Below are 19027 nucleotides of genomic sequence, written 5' to 3'. Positions count from 1 at the left end.
GTCTGTAGATGATTTTGCTGGACCTGAGCTTGGTGCATACGACAGCAAGAGCTGTTGTTTTGCCAGTGCACATTTTAGTGCAGTCTTTGCTTTATCCTGTGTGTGTATGTGTGTGTGTGTGTGGATACACGAGTGTGCATATGTGTAAGGTGCATGTGCATCTACATGCTGTCCACCTTGAGTTTTTTTTAGGAAAGGTTAATTTTGTAAAAATTTTTTGAGAATGTATACAATGCGTTTTGACAATATTCACCACCTCCCCCAACTCCTTCCAAAGAGACAAGCCTGGCCTGGAACTCATCAAGTAGGCAAGGCTGGCTGGCCAGTGTACTCCAGGAACCCTCCTGTCTCTACCTCCCCCATGCTAGGATTATAAGGACACACCACCATGCTTGGTTTCAAATTTTAAAATTGTATTTATTTTTATTGTGTGTACACACATACATATGTACCACAGCATGCCTGTGGAGGTCAGAGGGACAACTTGTGGGGTTGGTTCCTTTCTTCCACCATGGGGATCGAACTTAGGTCATCAGGCTTGCCAGCAAGCGCCTTTTCCCACTGAGCCATCTTGCTGGCCTGTATTTTTGAGTTTTGATGTCTCTCTTCAGTTGCTTCTCAGTCTGCAGAGAGCTGCTTTGTGTGTTCTGAGATTTTTGTTGTGCTCCATGGGAGAGAGAGGAAGACACATGCTTGCCCTATTTTGACTGGACACAGAAATTCTGCAGCTCAGTCTTGCCCCCTAGTGTATTCTGTCCTTGCAGCCAGTTACTCATAGATTTTTAATTTTTCCTTTCCTTCCTTCCTTCCTTCCTTCCTTCCTTCCTTCCTTCCTTCCTTCCTTCCTTCCTTTCTTCCTTTCTCCCTTCCTCCCTCCCTCCCTCCCTCCGTCTCTCCCTTCCTCCGTCTCTCCCTCCCTCCTTCCCTCTTTCCCTTCCTGCCTTTTTCCTCCCTTCCTCCCCTCTGTCTTTTGTCTTCCCCCTCCTCTTCTATCTCTCTTTCTAAAAAGAGATTTATTTTACTTGTGTGTCTGTGTGCACATAGGTATACACGTGTGTGGCTACCCACAAGGACTAGCAGAGGATGCTGGATCCGCTGGAGCTGGAGTTCCAGGCGGTTGTCCCATCTCTCCAGCCCGTTCCCTCTGTCTCCCTCCCTCCTGCCTCCCTTCCCAGTGCTGAGGATGGAACCTGGAGCCTTGTGCTCTCTACCGAGCTCTATTCCCAGCCCCTAGATTTTTTTTTTAAAGATTTGTTTATTTATTTATTATGTATACAACATTCTGCCTTGATGTATGCCCATACGCCAGAGGAGGGCGCCAGATCTCAGTACAGATGGTTGTGAGCCACCATGTGGTTGCTGGGAATTGAACTCAGGACCTCTGGAAGAGCAGCCAGTGCTCTTAACCTCTGAGCCATCTCTCCAGCCCCCCCTAGATTTTTTGAAAGCCAAATAATCTTGGAATAATAGCAACTCAGTTTTTTCCCTCTCTAACCCTCGTGTTATTTTCTCATGTTGCTGTGGGGTTTGGCAAACATGTATTTTCGGGTTCACAGCCCACATGGCTTCCCATGCATCTACTCTTCAATGTCCAGGACTGGGCAACAGCGCTGTAGGCAGTGTGGACATGAGTGGTCATGGCCGTCTTCCAGGATGACTTATGCACAAAATCCCTCCAGGAGGACATAGGAAGTACACCAAGAATCCACTCCTTTGTGAAGTTGATGTGAACACTGACAAAAATGGCAGAAATCATTTTTTTCATAACTCTGAAAAAGTAACTAAATCCTTACGAGAAATCAGAAATACTCTCTTTTATTGTTGTTGTTATTATTTTTTGTTTTGTTTTTTTGAGACGGGGTCTCATTCCAGTCCTGACTATCCTAGAGCTTGCTGTGTAGACCAGACTTGATTCAAACTCACAGAAGCCCATCCCCCTGCCTCTGCCTCCCAAGTGTTGTGATTAAAGGTGTGCACCACCATGTCTAAAGTCCATTATTATTTTTGAAACATGGTCAAGGGCTGGGAAAGGCACAGTTGGCAAAACATTTGCTCTATGAACATGAGAACTGGAGTTCAGATCCCCAGGACCTGTGTAAATGCCAGTGGGCACAATGCCCTATAATCCCAGCTCCTGGGAAGCAGAGACAGGGATCCACAGAGCAAGCTGGCTAGCTCAACCTGCCCAGCCAGAAAGCTGTGGGTTCAAATGAGAGACCCTGCTTCAATAGGTAATGTGGAGAGTAATCAAAAAGCCAGTGTCAAGCTATGCCACACACACACACACACACACACCACAAAGCTACATAAAATGCATATAGCTGAATCACAGTAAGATTATTGTATTTTATTGGGTTTTTTTTGTATGTGCATGTGTGGGGTTTGTATATATACAGGTTCGTGTGTGTGTGTGTGTGTGTCCATGCCTCTATGTCTATAGAGGCCAGAGGTCAGTGCTGGGTCTCTTCCTCAGTCACTCTATACATTGCCTTAGGAGGCAGGGCCTCTCCCTCACCTGGAACTCACCGACTCTGCTAAACTGATTGTCCCCTGGGCCCCAGGGATCCTCCGATCTCTATACCACTGGGTTATAGGTATACGCACACCAGTTATGTATTTTTTTTTACATTGGGTACCCAGAATCCAAACTCAGTTTCGGGTGTCTGCATTGCAAGAACCAACCGAGCTCTGTGCTGGTTTTCATTTGACTTATTCCACAGTTCGGTCACAGGCCTGGAAACTGATAGTCACACAGCTCTGAGGGCTGTGATACCAGTTCCCATGGCAGCCCCTGACGGGAAGAACAAACAGGCTCAGAGCTTCGGGGATGAGTCCTATCCCAAGGGAAGCGTTACTATTTGATTCGGCTGGAAGTTTCCTGGGAAGTTCCGTTCTGTGGGATGGTAAGACTCTGACTGACTCACATGGGAACAACTGTAGCTCCAGGGCGCGTCTTAGGACAGTCACCCACAACAGTTTAGCACGCTGCTTCCTGAAGAAGCCAGGTTGATGAGTGTGTAAACTAAGACTCGAGAGGCCACTGGGCTGTGGCTCAGTGGTACAACGCTTGCCTCCCATGCCAGGTGCACTAGGTTCAACCCCACTACTGCTGAAAAAGAAGAAAAGTTAGGAAGACTCCTTTGAGGGGTTCTAAAGCTCCAAGATGTTCCCAGAACCCAAGAAGGCCCTGTGCACACTGACATATGCATCCCTCAGGTCCTGCGGATGCCCTAGCCTTTACCTCTGGATGACTGTCCTCAGCGGCTCTAACTGTTGTACTTGTTTTGTTTTGTTTGTTTGTTGACTGTCAACTTGACACAACTAAAGCCATCTGGGAAGATGGAACCACAACTGGGGGAAAAAATACTTCCACCAGTTTGGCCTGTAGTGCATTTTCTTGATTGATGATTGGTGTGGGCGGTGTCACCCCTGAGCAGGTAGTTTCTGGGCACTTTCAGAAAGCAGGCTGAGCAAGGTGCGAGGAGCGAACCAGTAAGCGGCACTCCTCCATGGCTTCTGCGTCACTCCCTGCCTCCAGCTTCCTGCCTTGAGTCTCTGCCTCGTCTTCCCCTGATGATAGACTGTAACCCGTAAGCCGAAACGCCCCTTTCCTCTCCACGCCACTTTTGGTCACGACGTTTATCTCAGCAGCAGAAAGCAAACAGACGAGCAGCGTGTATTAACGGCAGAGGCGTCTGTCCAGCTCGGACTCGTCCCGAGTTCTCGAGAGCTGCGGCTGGAGCTCCAGCAGCCCTCTGCCTCCCACCACATAAAAGATCATCTCAGAAAGGTCGTGCAGCTAAAAGCAAGAGCCCAAGCCATAAAGCCTTTAAAAGGAAATGTAGGTGTCGGTAATTGAAATCTTGGATTAGGTGGTGGCTTCTTTGATGTAGCACTTACGATTCAAGTAATGACCGAGAACAAAGTAGACAAATCGGGTGTCTTCAACGAGAGCTCCCCGCCCCCCACAACAAGGAATGCTATCGGAATAAAAACTCAGTCATAAAGTGGGTGAAAATGTTTGCAAATATTGGACACGATATTGGGTTGTTTTTCATCTGGATATGGGACGAACAAGTCAGTGGTAAAAATATAAACACGCCAGCTCAACTTCAGCCCACGAATTCTGTGTGTGTGTGTGTGTGTGTGTGTTTGGTGTTACAGCAAAGAAGCCATTGCCTAATCAGAGGCCACAGCTATTTACACCTGTCCTATTACAAGGACGTGCAGTTTTAGGTCTATAATCTATCCGGAATGAGATGTTTTATATGCTGCGAGGTGGAGACCTGTTGTGGAGAAAGGACTTCAATCAGCTTCTCTTCAAAGGCAAACAATGGAGTTAACCAGGACAGCAACCGCGCTCCCGACCCACAAAGAAGGCTATAATAGAAAAACATAATAACAAGGCTGGGGAGATGGCTCAGTGGTTAAGAGCGCTTGCTGTTCTTGCAGGGGACCAGGGTTCAGTTCCCAGTCCCCACAGTGAAGGGCTCTGGGGGAACCCAAGGCCTCTGGATCTCTCCTGCATGTGTGTACACACATGGGCTCTCTCACATGTACGAAATTAAAAGCTGATTTTTAGCTATACAGCATAACAAGCATTCCGGGGAGGGTGTGGCAGGGATTGTGAAAACTTGCAGTCACTTTGAAAGGTCATTGTCAGTTTCTCAAACTGTAACCGGGTTACTAGAAGGCCTGGCTTCCTTCCTTGGATGCTGCACCAGTTACTTCTCATTCGAGGAAAAACACCTGACAAAAGCCACTTAGGGGAGACAGGGTTTATTTGGGCTTCATGATTAGAAGGAAAACAGTTTGCTGGAGGGAAAGGCTTGGCCACAGGCAGCTCCCAGGTAAGGTGCGGGGTGATGTAGAGGGAGTGTTTGAACCCGTGTCTCTTCATAGCTTATTGAAACAAGACGCAGAGCACTGACAGGGAGCAGGCCAACCAGACGATTAGATGCACGCGCCTCTGGGGCCTTCTCACACCCTAACCACAGAGGAGTGCCTGTAAGCCATGAAAACATGTCTGTACGAAACCACGTACAGGGCTCAGAGGTTAAAACACTGATGTCACAGGCGACCCGAGTTCAGTTCCCAATGCTCATACCTGGTGGCTCGTAACCACCTGTAGCCCCAGCTCCAAGGAATCTGACGCCCTCTTCTGGCATCCCCAGGCACCCGCGCACATGTGTGCACACACGTATGCATACACACACACACACACACATAAAAATAAGCATTTTACAAATAAAAAGTCATACGAATCTGTGACTCTCAGCATTGTTCATAACAGGCCGTAGGAAGGAGGAACACAAGTGTCTCACCAATGGGTGAAGAAACAATTATAGTCTCTGGCACACCCGACTGCCTCTGCCTCCCACGTGCCGGGATTAAAGGCATGTGCGCCACCACCACCCCAAAAGGTGTTTTACTTTTTTAAACAATTATTTATTTTGTGTTCTCCTTCATGTGTCAGTGTGGCTGTCAAAGCACAACCTTCAGGGTTTGTTCTCTCCTCCCACCATGCGGGTTCCAGGGATCCAACTTGGGTTGTCAGGCTTGGCAGCAAGCACCTTTACCCTCTGAGCCATCTCGTCGGCCCTGATGCTGTCTGCGGTTTAAATATCTCCTTCCAAATCCATATATGAGAAATGTGATCTCCAACATGACAATGTGGGGAAGGGGGCTTCTATTCACTGATTGCATTATGAGGGTTCCTTCCTCCTCAACCGATTAATTAACCCATTTAATTCCAATTTCTCTCTCTTCCTCTCTTCTACTCCTCTCCTCTCTTTAATAGGGCTGATCTTGAACTCATAGTCCTACTTCTTCAGCCTCCCATGTTCTGGGGTAACAGGCCGATACCCCAACACTCAGCTCAGGGAGTAGATCTTTTGAAACAGATGCGTTTTGCCTTCTTGCCTCTCACTCCTGCTCTTTCGGCATCCTCCTCCGTGGATGACAGACGGAAAGCACCGTGGTCCCCGCCCCATCCACCCTGCCCCAAATCCCTGCCTCTTTGTCTTGACTTTCCTGGTTCCCAGAGCCAAACAAACCTCTGTTCTTTATAAATGATCCAGGCTCAGGTTTTCTGTTAGAGCAGAATTGAAACAAACAGATAGATGGTTTCATAGTTCTGGGAGTATATTAAAAACCAATGAGTGGGGCTTTAAAGAGAATTTTATGCATTTGAAATATCTATCTCTCGTCTATCTTTCTATCATCTATATATCTACCATCTATCTATCTATCTATCTATCTATCTATCTATCTATCTATCTATCTATCTATCATCTATCTTCCTATATATATATCATCTATCATCTGTCTATCTATCATCTATTTATCTGCCTATCATCTATCATCTATCTATAATCTATCTATCTGTCTATCTATCATCTATCTGTCCGTTTATGTATGTATGTATGTATGTATGTATGTATGTATGTATGTATGTATGTATGTATCTATCTATCTATCTATCTATCTATCTATCTATCATCTATCTGTCTGTCTATCATCTCTGTGTGGCCCATGTGCCCTATAGCTCTTGTGTGGCCATCACAGGACACCTTGCAACAGTCAGTTCTCTCCTTCTGTCACGTGGGTTTCTGGAATTAAACTCAGGTCGTCAGGCTTGGCGACATCATCTTTACCTGCCATGCCCTCCGGGCCCAGGAATGGATTGTACAGGGTGGATATTACAAGTCAATAAAGCTCTTATTCCAACAAAGCCAGGCAGGGAAGAAACTGATGCACAGGCAGGAGTATGACAGCTTTCCCTATTGCCTGGGTGCCCAGCTCAGTGCTGAATAGAAGCAGTGATGGTCTGTGTCCTTCTCTGCTTCCCAGCCTGGAGAGATGTTCCATGCATACCCAAAGGCTGGTACACTGAGTCTTCTTTTCAAACCCACTTTAGGGGTTGGAGCTATGTCTCAGTGGTTAAGCACTCATTGTTCTTCCAAAGGTCCTGAGTTCAATTCCCAGCACCCACATGGCAACTCACACCTGTCTGATGCCCTCTTCTGGTGTGCAGATGTGCATGCATACAAAGTACCCATGTACATAAAATAATAAACAAACAAATCTAAAAATACATAAAACCATATCTTAATTATTAGATAATTAAGATTATTTTTATTTTCTTCTGACAAAGGGTCTCACTATCTACTTGTTATGAAGTCAAAGATGATTTTATTTTAAATCATTAAGGTTAAGAGAGTGGTGGTACACTTCTGTGATCCCAGCACTTGGCAGGTAGAGGCCAGATGGTCATGAGTTCAAGGTCATCCTCAGTTACTTAGGGTTAGAGTTCAAGGCCAACCTGGGCTCCATGAGACCCTGTTTCAAAACCAAAGCAGGACTTGTGGCTTCTGCCTATCTAATTCCGGCTCTTAGGGGGTGAGGAAGGAAGATTAAGAGATCGAATACAGCCTGGGCTATACTGAACCTTGATTCAACAAAACAAGAGAAAGAAAACCCAGCAGCCCAAAGAGATTTAAGTTTCTGGCACATGTCTGTATGCCCACGTACATGTGGGGGTCTACCCTCGACATCAGGGGTCTCTCTTGACTGCTCTCCATCTTGTGGGGCTCCTGTTGAACCCAGAGTTTGTGTTTTGGCATGTCTAGCTAGCCAGCATCCTCCTGGATTCCCTGTCTCTGCCTCCCAATTGCGGGAGCTGGGATCACAGGCAGGCTGCCACACCTGGCCGGCATTTCTTCTTTCACTTGAGTGCTGGGATCTGAACTCAGGTCTTCACCTGTGGCAAGTGCTTAACCTGATGAACCCCCTCTTTACTGTTAGATATGTAATTCCATGTGTTAAATTCTATCTTAACGGGGTTCTTGCGGAGTCTGGCTGCCAGCACTCACTCAGGTGGCTCACACCTGCCTGTGACTCCAGTTCCAGGGCACCTGACACCGTCTTCTGGTCTCCATGGGCAGAAGCACTTTTTCTATTTTAACCTGTGATGTTTTTCTACTGCTTATTGATTTGTTTGTTTATTTATTGTTTTTTGAGACATTTTTAGCCCAGGTTGACCTCCGACTGTCAACCTTCCTGCCTGGGCCCTCTGGATGTTGGGATGACAGGCAGGGGCCACCACAACAGGCTCCATCTGCTGTTATGATTAAAGGATCTCTACTTACCCTAAGATCAGATATTTGTCTGGCGTTTATTTGATGTCGTGTTGAGACAGGGTCCCATGTTCAATAGGCTGCCCTCAAACTCACTATGTAAGCAAAACGACTTTAAATTCTTATCCCCTGCCCTCTAGGTCCCGAACGCTGGGATCGCAGGTATGCACTACAGCACGTGGTGTCCGTGGTGCTGGGGACAGAACCCAGGGCATCGTAAGGACCACTCTGCCACCTGAGCTGCATCCCTGGCCCTGGGGTCGTTTTGTACTGAGTTTCCCCTTGTAGATTTAATTCTTTAAATCTTTGGAAGTTGATATTGATAGACGGTGTGAAGGAAAGAGCTAATTTTATTCCCTTCCAAATAGCTAACCAAATGTCCCAACATCACTTCTGGAATACTTCAGCTTGTTCCCGGTGGATCTGCAAAAGCCATCTCAGGAAACGGAGACCAGTGGTCACCATGGCAACTGGGATGCATTAAAAGCTCCCCTGCTTCTGAAGTAGAGGGCTGAGTTCTACCTGATCTTGATGCCCATCTTACCTAAGAAAGACACACTCTTTGAAAACAAAATTCTCACAGTGGCAGGGGAATGGCTCAGTTGGTTAAGTGTTTGCCAGGCAAGTGTGAGGACCTGAGTTCGATCCCCAGAACCACCACCACCACCACATTTCAAAAGAGGAATTATGGCCAGGAAGTTTCGTTCTCAATCAACTCTGCTCAGCGGTTAGAGCATTTGGAGGGGATTCAGGGGGATATGACATGGGCCCTGACTTGCTCCTGTGACATTCTGAGAACCCAAAGGGATATCATCAAAGTTCTTGAGTGGCTGGGAGGTAAATGTGGGATGGGCAGGTTTGAAAATGAGTTCTCAGGACCACTGAGCTGGCTCTGGGGTTCACCACTGCACGCGCTGCCAAGTCTAATGGCCCGAGTCTGATCTCCAGGACCCACATGGTAGGAGGAGAGATGGATTCCTGAAAGTTGTCCTCTGACTTCCACACAAGACCGTGCACCACGGCAGGTGTGCACGCACACACACATGCAGATAAACAAGCAGAAGGTAATAAAAATGAGGCCCTAGGAGAAACAGCGCTTCCTCTGGCCCAGCAGCAGTCCAGCCAGACTGAGTACCCCTCCGCTTCCAGGGAGCATGGCTTCTGCCTCCACAGGCGGCAAAACCCTTCTTCCCACGCTGGGATTTCTGGCTTAGGTGCCTGAATCCACTGACTTTATGCCTCATTGGTGTCCAGGCCTTGAGGAGAGATAGGACCCAAACCTGTCTTTATCGAACACAGGAGCAAGAATAGTCCATGGACTACACATGTGTGCCCCTAAATTCACATATTTGTTAGCCTCTGGTGGCTAACAGCTAGAATCACCATGGCAGCACGTTCGTGAGGGAGTTTCTAGACTGGGTGAAATGAGGGGAAGACTCTCTAAATATGTTGATACCGTCCCAGGGGTCAGGGGCCTGGACTGAATAGCAAGAAGGAAGCGAGCTGAGCACCAGCATCTGTCTCTCGCTGATTACTGACTGTGGATGTCATGTGACCAGTCACCTCCCTCCTGCTGCCACCATGCCTTCCCCACCTCCATAGACCATTCCCTCACACTGTGATCTTCAGATAAACCCTCTTTTCCTTAAGACAATTTTGTCAGGTATTTTGTCACCTCAGCGAGGAAACTAACATCCAAAGCCTGGCTCTTCTGCTTGACGGATGAATATTTGGGAGAATGGAGGAAATCATAAAGGAGGAAAGACAAGGAGGGCTTGTGGGAGTGGGTGTGGTCCTGAGGAAGGAGCCCTTGGAGACGGGATTAGTGTCCTTCTGAGAACACACAGCCATTGTGTAGCAATTTCTTCCTGTGAATTGAAACGTACCATCCTAGAGGGGTGAACTTAAGACCCAGGAAGTATACAACACTCAAGTCTCAGGAAGACCCTGAAATTTATCAGATTCAGAAACATTAGCCCTGCCCCTAAGGTTATATAAGGAGGAAGGACTACTGAGAAGGGGGGGACTTTCCCACTTGTTGATCTGTCTGTAAGCCATACAGAGAGCTCCAGGGTCACCCTTCACCCAGGCTGAGTGATGCGGCTGCCTCTGAGTCACCCATGTTCCTGAAAGTGACCCCCCCCCCCCCGTGCTCCTGAAATTAACTCCAGTAAACTCATTGGCTCACTAAGTTGGGCTTTGGTGATGTCATCAGTCCTCCATGCAGGGTGAGCAGACACGTGTTCACCTCTCCCCAGGAAACGTGTGCCATGAGAGACGCAGCGAGAAGAGAGCCCTCTGGGAGTCAGGAAGAAAGTCCTCAGCCTGGCGTGTCTGGCTGCCAGTAACTTGATCTTGGGTCTTCCATCTTCTAGAATTGGGAGGCCTACTTATTCAGCCCCGTGGCCGATGGTCTATTTGTTACTGCAGCTCAAGATGCTTCCTGGGGGTCAAGAAAGACTTTATCGGGCATTAGGAAGTGCTTTTGCTTCAATGCAGCCGCCCCTCACCCGGCCCGGGGCCCACAAGGTAGTCAAATGCACCAGGAGAGCCTGGCATCTCCACCCTTATTCAGCTTCTGCTCCTTGACTTTGGGGCAGCAACAGTCTGAATCTCTCTGCCTGTCTCTATGATGAAATACTTAAGGGAATGGGGCCTATTTTAGCTCACAGTGCCAGGTACAGTTGTGGCCAGGAAGTCGAGATGACAGGAGCTGGGAGCAACTGTTCATATTGTCTCCATGAGCAGGAAGCAGAGAAGAGGCAATGATGCTCCTCACGTCCCTTTCTCCATCAGGGAATGGTGCCGCCCACAGTGGGCGGGTCTTCCCTTATCAATTTACACTGTCCTGAGATAAATCTCCACAGGCACCTCTCTGTGTGGTAGGTGGGGAGAGGCTCTCACAGCTGATTCTAGGACCAGTCAAGTTGATAGTTAACACTAAACACCATAGCTGATTATCTCTGCACATGGCACGTCAATCACTCAAGGAGTGTCTTTCTAAAAACTGTGATACCCAACCTGACTCACCGGCTTCACAGCTGAAGGTACAGGGACAAGAGTCACTGAAGACCCTTGAAGCATCTACACGATCCCCTACGAGAACCCTAGAGATTGCCTTGAAGCCTCTAGTTACCTTGGACTCCAGGAACAGCAGAGCCTCACAGAGATCACCCCATGATGAGAGCACCCCTAAACAGGAGTGACCCTGCTTCCAGAGCGCTTGTCCCCTCAGGAAGTATGGCTTTCATCGGGTCACCCTGCAGAACCAGCTGAGAGGATGATCAGCACAGGCCCACCCCGTCAGGACTGCTGATTCCACCTGCCTCTGTCCCCTGCTCCTTCTCTCCCTCCATCATATGGGTGTGGGCAGGGGGGCTGTGAGAGAGATCGCTACACCCCTTTATCTGTCCCTTTTCCCAACAAGGGCACATGGATTAAATCTCCTTTCTCTGCTTTTTTACTGTCTGTCATCTCTTTAATTAGAGACGGGGACAAGTGACTCATCTAGTTCGCTGCTTGGGTCTCACAGCCGGACACTTTGCCCTGAACTCCTACTCAGTGGCAGGCGACTGCTAAGCCCCCAGTCCCAGGGGCAGGACAAGTAAGAGGCCCTGGGAGGAAGGAACTGACGTTACCAGCAAGCAGAGGCCACAGGGCCTGAGATGGAGGAAAAGAAGGCTACAAGAGGAAGAACACGCAGCAGTATGGCCTAGAGGGACCAGCAGCACACCTCTGTGACGCTCCTGTTCCTGTCCCGAGGGCCCTCTTAGGTCCTCTTACAGAAGTCCCTATGTTCCTTGTTCCCTGTCTTGTGACAGCAGACTTTGTGTCTAAGAACCTCCGGGACCTGCACTATCTTCTCCTTTGTCTAAGGGACCGGAACAACCTGTGAGCTTCAGTGACAAATGGACTCAGACAGATGATAGGGAGACAGACAGACAGATGCTAGATAGGTAGCTAAGTAGATAGACTGATAGAGAAGGCAGATGTTTTGTCTTGAGACGTCATCTCGCTACATCACCTGGGTAGCCTTGAACCCTCAGTCCTCCTGCCTCTGCCTGAGTGTCTAGATGACCAGCGTGAGCCACCGTCTCCCCAGAGCTCATTTTTCACAGGCAACCCGGTCAATCCCGAGCCTCCTCCTGATGTCGTCCTTATCGAGTTCTTATACACCAAGCCAGTACTCCCCTGCTGCAGAGCTTCCCTGGCTAGACGTGAAGCAGGCAGACTAAAACTTGACGTAGCTTAGGATGACCTTGAACTTCTGATCCTCCTGCCTCCACCTCTCTGGGGATGGGATTTCAGCTTGGTTTACAAGGTGTGGAGATTGGACTCAGCCTTGTGTGTGCAAAGATCTGCCAAACCCTGACCTGTGGCTGGAATTCTAAGGGGGCCGTGAATCCAGTCAAGAGGAAAGTGGCGTGGGATGAGGCGACCCAGGCCTGTAACCTCAGCAACTGGGAGCTAGAAGCAAGAGGATTGAAAGATTGAAGCTAGCCTGGGCTATGTAGTGAGTTCTGGAGCACCCTGGGCTACATATAAAGACCTTGAATCAAACAAACAAAAGAACTGTTTGCATCACCCCCTATATACCCAGAGTAACATTGGATCAAATACCGAGGTACTTGGTGAGCCGTATAGAAGGCCACGAGGCCACACTGTCCTCGCTGTGTTTGTTCTGGAGCAGTAACCAATATCAACCCTAGGTACCCGGAACCCTGGAGGAGACGGCGTGACCCTCCTTCAGTGCCGAGGATGCTGGGCACACTGTCGTCCTTTCTCAGCTGGGGAAAGAAGGGACATGTATCCCAGCCATCTACCTCAGCACACGTGATAGGCTCCTCAGCTTCACCAGCCCCCACCGCAAAAGTATTTAGCTTGCCTTTTTACAACGTGCCAATTGCAAGTTAATTAACTGGCAATTGAGAGTTATAGGCGGCATTAGAATTTATTAATAACATTGGAAGTAAATCTCCCTGGGAATTCAATTTTAATTGAAAATCTCGTGAAATTCTCCATAAAGCAGGTCTGCGAGAGCTTGGCAGTTGGAAGTGCAGGTGCTGGCTCTCTGCGGGGTGGAGAGGGCTGAGGTTCTGATGGAGGCTGCTTTGGGAAGCCCTCGTCCCTCTCTCTGCCCACTGCCTTCTCACGGGGCCTGGACAGCAGGTGATCTCACTGCCAAGGCCCTGTCACGTAGGTGTCAGTGATTTGACACAGTGATTCCCTGTGCTGCACCCAGGTCGGCTGGGGACTGGAGACAGGGATGGTTCCTGCACCTGGACGGTCACAGCTGAGTACGGGAGGCTGAGCTTGGGGGTGACTGTTGGACTCAGTGAGTCATAGGTTTGAAAGGGGGACCTTCATCACCCTTGGCTGGGGCCCAGTGCCAGGGTGTTTCCACCCCTTTCCCTCATGGTTTGGGGGCAGTCAAGAAGAGGGGATACAGGCAAGATTACTTAGGGACAGAAGGTCTGCAGTGGGAGGGGATGAGGATAGGCAGGTGGGGCTTCTGGGGTGGGACAAGAAGCCAAGAAGCTGTATTCGGGCCATCAGGCTGTGTGTGTGTGTGTGTGTGTGTGTGTGTGTGTGTGTGTGTGTGTGTGTGAGGGGCTAGAGGAAAGGAGAGGAAGGGATGGAGGAAGAGCATATGTTTTAGCTGGGTGGCGCACGCCTTTAACCCCAGTGTTCAGGAGGCAGCGGCAGGCGGATGGATCTCTGAGTTTGAGGACAGCCTGGACTACAGAGTGAGCTCCAGGGCAGTCAGGGCTACACAGAGAAACTTGTCTCAAAAAACCAAATCAAACCAAAACCCCTTATGTTTCTTTAGCTCTGTCCCTTTAACCAGGGATAAAGGGGTGTGACCATTCTCCATTCTCAAGCCCCCACTTCCTGTCAAAGTCCAGCCTCAAACCCTTGTCCTCCCCCAGTCTCCCCAGGACGGAGTGGTCCTGGGCCAGCTGGTCCAGGACCGTGTGTGCAGAGAGAATCACACACCCACCTGGCTCATGAATGCGGCTGCTGCCTAAGGAGGTAGAGGCATGTTCATCACCTGGAGAGGGCAGGTGACGTCCCCAACTGTCTGTCTCGGTTCCGTTTCTCACATCCTTAGCTTTTGGTTCCAGGCTACGTAAGTGGCCCAGAGTCTCTGCCTTCTACATCTCCTGGGTATTTGATGTCCATCTTCTCCACTGGATTTTAACTCCTCTGGTTTCAACTCTGGTTTGGAGAGGCCCAGGCACGCAGTCAGCGCCTGGTGGTACCGAGGTCTGTAGTGATCCCGCAGCTATTCTGATCTAGGGGGCTTGCTTCTTGAGTATTTGGGTCTCTCTGGAGTTTTAAGGAGGAATTAATTTATCACTGACCCAGGTCTGCACAGGCACAGAGACAGGGTAAGGGAATCTACACTGCCCTGGTATGATGTGAGCTGTCTGCTAAGCCCTAGTCAGAATAACTCCACCTCAGAGCACACCACCTTTCAGCCGTTCCCGTCCCAGAATGCCACAAAAACAAGTCGTCTCTCCCATGACCAGACACTGCTTGCCCAGAGCAGCAGATTCCTTGAAAGGGCAGAAGCAGACTCCACATTAACACATAACATTCCTAGATTCTGAGTCTTTATAGTGTTGTTATTACTTATTGTTATTGTGTATGCACGACGCACTGTGGGATGCACGTGTGGAAGTCAAAGCTGTCAAAGGGCAACACTGTGGAGCTGGCTCACTCCTTCACCTTGATGCCGGTTCCAGGGATCGAACTCAGGCCCCTGGGCTCGTGTAGCAAGCTCCTCTCACCAGCTGCCAAGTCTGGTTTGTTGTGCCTTACATTGTCTGAGCCTGTGGTCACCTCTACTGCTTTGACACTAAGTGTATCCCACACTCAAGCTGGTACAGACTGTGTTGAGACTCAGAACCTGTGAAATTGGAGCGTGGTGGGTGGGTGATTGACACCTACGAAGGAGGAAATGGAGCTGTCTGTATTTTTCCCTTCATGAACTCATCAAATCTGTCAAGATAAGCTTGTCTGAGTCATTCTTTAAGCTGCTGATCTGTCCCAGTTGGGAAGCAGGCGTCAATTATACATATTCCCCTCCCTCACGTCATGTGCCACTTGGCGTCCCTCAGTTTAACTCTCTGCCTTCTACTACTGGCCTGGTGGTGCGTGCCATTAATCCCAGCACTCGGATGCAGGGCAGGCAGAAATCTGTGAGTTCAAAGCCAGTCTGGTCTACATAGTGAGACTCTGGTCAGCCAGGTCTTCATAGTGAGATCCTGTCTCAAAAAAAAAAAAAAAACCAAAACTACAACTTTTTGCCTTGCAGGGCTGGGGCCCAGTTTAAAGTTAGCCTTGCTGAAGAGTGAGACCAATCTTTTCTCTTCCTTCTTTTAAAAATTATTTTTTTTAATTTATGTATACTCATGCGCATCGGAGTGTTTGTATGTGCACATGTGTGTGTGGCTAACTGCAGAGGCCAGAAGAGGGCACTGGACACCCTAGAACTGGAGTTTCAGGTGGTTGTGAGCTGCCCAATGTGGGTGCCACACAGGACCTTGAATCCTCTTGCAAGGACAGAAAACCATCTTAGGTGCTGAGACATCTCTCCAGCCCCATCTTAAAAAATATAGATTATTTATTCATTTGTGTGTAGGGGTGCACACGTGGAGGTCAGAGGGTAACTTGCAGGAACCAGTTCTTTCCTGCCACATGGGTCCTGGGGACTGTACTCAAGTCACCAGGCTTGGTGGCAAGTGCTTTTACCGACGAAGCCTTCTCAGGTACTCCAAACAGCTATTTTTGAGGGGTCCCTTTCCTCTTCTAGCTGAATTCTTGGGTTCCTCTGCCCCAGAAACCTTAAAGTCACCCCAGAGCTGGATACAGTTGTTCATCAGTTCTCTGGCTGGGTGAAGGTCCAGCCTCCCGACAGCTGCCAAGTCACAGGAAGGCCACAGTGGGGAGAGCACCTTTATTTGAAATAACATCACAGGTCTCAGATCACCTCTTGGTAGGGACAGAGAAGAGCCCAGGGATAGCCAACAGGGCCCAAGGGGACAAGGACACAGCCTTGCGTAAGCACCAAGATCTTTAGGGATGGTCACTCCTGCCAAGCAGGGAAACATACCTGAGGGTGGTTCCAGGCCTTCTGCTCTCTGAGTGTAAGGGGTTGTGGCCCAGTGGGAGGAGCACCAGGGTAGGAGGGTCATAAGAAGCCAGCAGCACAAGCCAGAGGCCTTCAGTGCTGTGGGCCAGCTCTGCTAGGACCCAGCCCCAAGGCATGGCCTCTAGCGAGCCTAGGACATGGGCAGCTTAATTTTCAGTCAAGGGAACATGGGCTTGTGTTCCATCCAAACAGAAGGTTCTAGAGACTTCCATGAAAGACTGACAGAGATGGAGGCTGTAGGCCCTACCCTGGCTGGACAGACCCATTAAATGCTCTCACCTTCTCCATGGGGGAGGACAGGTGAGGGCCAGTGGGCTCAGCAAGCCTGGGAGACAGGAGGGAGCACTGCCAATCATATTCAAAAGCCTTTGCTTCTCTCATCCCCAAAGACCCTACCTCTTGGTCCCCAAATCCCCTTGGAAGCTGCCCCTTGTTCCCAGATCTAGGAAGAGACTGGAAGAAGAGGGGTAGGACCAAATCCTGTAGTGCCCCGTGTCTTCTCAGGTGGCCCTGCCTCCCAGCAGCCCCGCTGCCTCAGGAGTGCCCTGGGCCACGCACCTCATGAAGAAGGGAAGAAGCTAGCCAGGGTCGTAAGTCATGGCTTCGGCAACAGAGAGGCCTGGGTTACAATACCATACCCACCCCCACTGATATCCAGGATCTGGTCACGTGTACTCTCCACACCTCGGTCCCCACACTGAGTGGGGCTCACAGACCTACCTTTTAAGGGTTAAATGAAACAGTATAGCGAAAGCACCTGGGCTGGCCCTGGCTCCTAATGGGGGGGGGGGCTCAGCCATTGAGAATCATGATTATTCTCCCGCCTGCCATCCAGCCCACCCAGACCCCGTCTCCAGCCGGGAGTGGGAGGGAGGGGATGGGGCAAAGAAGGGTCCGGTCAGGATGCTAGTCTGCGCTGGGCCTTGCCCCTTGGAGGCAGCATCTGTCCCCAAGGTCCCCAGGCTCCCAGTGTCTTTCACAATTGTCCCTGCCTGATGCCCAGCCCCACATGGGGCGTCTTCAGGGTGCGGCAGCTGTTGAGCCGCAGGGCTGGGCTTGTTCTTACTTCCTGTCGCCAGCACGGTCCACGCTCTTTTGTGCAGGGTCAGGGTTCAGCAGGGCAGCCAGGATGCCATCAGGTTGAGAGCCTCCACGCTTCATCTTGAGATTGGCTCTCAGGGCCGCGTCCTGCCCAGAGCCTCCTTCAGGGGAGGCCAGGGGATCTGGAAGGAGGGCAGCAGGGGTGTTCAAGTCAGCCTCAGTTTACCCAGCGGGCTCTGCCCCCAGAGCCTGGGCAAGCCCAGTGAGAGGAGGCAAGTAGGCCTCGCTCACTCATTCACTAACAAACGCACTCACTGATTTGTTCATTCAGCAGCACACACACACACATTCACCTATTAATTTACTCACCCATTCATACATACACTTCCCCGTCAGCTTCCCCTCCCATTCATCTTCTTTCCCATTCATTCACCCCTGTAGTCAGGCTCATTCACTTTCCCACTGATCCACGTGCTCACCCCTGTGCACCCTTTGGTCCACCTCCTCGTGCCTGCATCCATCCCTTCATTCCCCCTCCCCCCTCCCATCCACTCTTCCTCCTAGTCACCCTCCCATCTGTTTGTTCCTCCGGTCACTACCTCTCGACTCACCCACCCACTTATTCTTTAACCAACAGCAAGTGGCCTGAGCTTCAGACCCTGCAGAGGAACCAGCCACCCCCAGCTTAGATAAGGACTCCCCAGGGTATCAGGAAGATGCTGGGGAAACTCCTTCCATGGTGACAAGGACGATATGGGCGAAGAGGAGGACCCAGGACAGCTTTACCACATTCTGATGTGGTCAGTGGTCAGCAGGTGGAGGGACTGGCCTGGGCAAGCCATAGAGGTGGGAGGCAGCCTGGCTTGTGTAGGCGTGGCTGGCCATCCCCTGTGAGGCCGGGGAGTGGGGTTTGACACTGAATGTCCTTGAGCAGACGAGGGACAGGAGCAGAGGGGTTTAGTGCAGGCCATCTGGCAATAACACGGTGGAGCCTCTGAAGCAGGGGACCACACAGCTTGAGCAGCCCCCACAAGGTCTTGGGAAAGTGGGAGGCCTGGCTGCTACTCACCGTGGACCCCAATCATGTGTTCCAGGATGAGCACCCTCTCTGCCAGGATCTTCAGGGCTTCTCGAAGCTGCTGCACACCCTCACCCTGGTGCAGATGAAAAGCCAAGTTCAGGGTCTCAGTCAGGCTGGGGTGGGACAGGAGCTATGCAGACACAGTGGACACTCCTCACAGCCCTGCCTCTTCTGCAATGTCCACACCACTACAAACAGACATGGGAGCCAAGCACCAGCTGCGTCCCAGGCTGGTGCTCCAAACAGGGTTCACCAACAACCAAGCCAAAACCCAGTCAGCTGGCATCCCCACAGCAACACAGCATGGATTGCGCCGACTGGGGCTTCAACTCTAGACCCATGGGCTCAAGCCTAGGTTCTTCTCCTGCCGTGGTTTTCTAAGGGCTCCTTCCCAGCGTGCCCTATGATGATTTTGTTTGTCAGTTTGACACAAGATAGAGTTATCTGGAAAAAGTACCCTCAATTGAGACAATGCCCTCATCCAGACTGGCTTCTAGGCCAACCCATGGGGCATTTTCTTGATTTCTGATTGATGTGCAAGGGCGCAGTCCACTGTGGGTGGTGCCATCCCCTGGGCAGGTGGCCCTGGACTGTATCAGAAAGCCAGCT

The 19027-nt window shown here is 50.1% G+C and overlaps 1 protein-coding gene across 4 annotated transcripts in view; it reads right to left on the bottom strand.

Moving 5' to 3' along the window:
- Positions 1 to 17259: 17259 nt before the first annotated feature.
- Positions 17260 to 19027, bottom strand: part of Col26a1 (collagen type XXVI alpha 1 chain) — a 144238-nt gene continuing 142470 nt past the window's right edge. For all 4 annotated transcript variants that reach the window (XM_057765534.1, XM_057765533.1, XM_057765532.1 and 1 more), the window contains 2 exons: positions 18407 to 18491; positions 17260 to 17519 (listed from right to left, as the gene is read on the bottom strand). In XM_057765534.1, coding sequence (XP_057621517.1) covers positions 17359 to 17519; positions 18407 to 18491 — 246 coding nt within the window. In that variant the 3' untranslated portion in view covers positions 17260 to 17358. The remainder of the gene's footprint in view (positions 17520 to 18406; positions 18492 to 19027) is intronic.

Source organism: Chionomys nivalis, chromosome 3, assembly GCF_950005125.1.
Source record: "Chionomys nivalis chromosome 3, mChiNiv1.1, whole genome shotgun sequence".
Classification (NCBI taxonomy): Eukaryota; Metazoa; Chordata; class Mammalia; order Rodentia; family Cricetidae; genus Chionomys; species Chionomys nivalis.
This window is presented reverse-complemented; position numbering and strand designations above follow the sequence as displayed.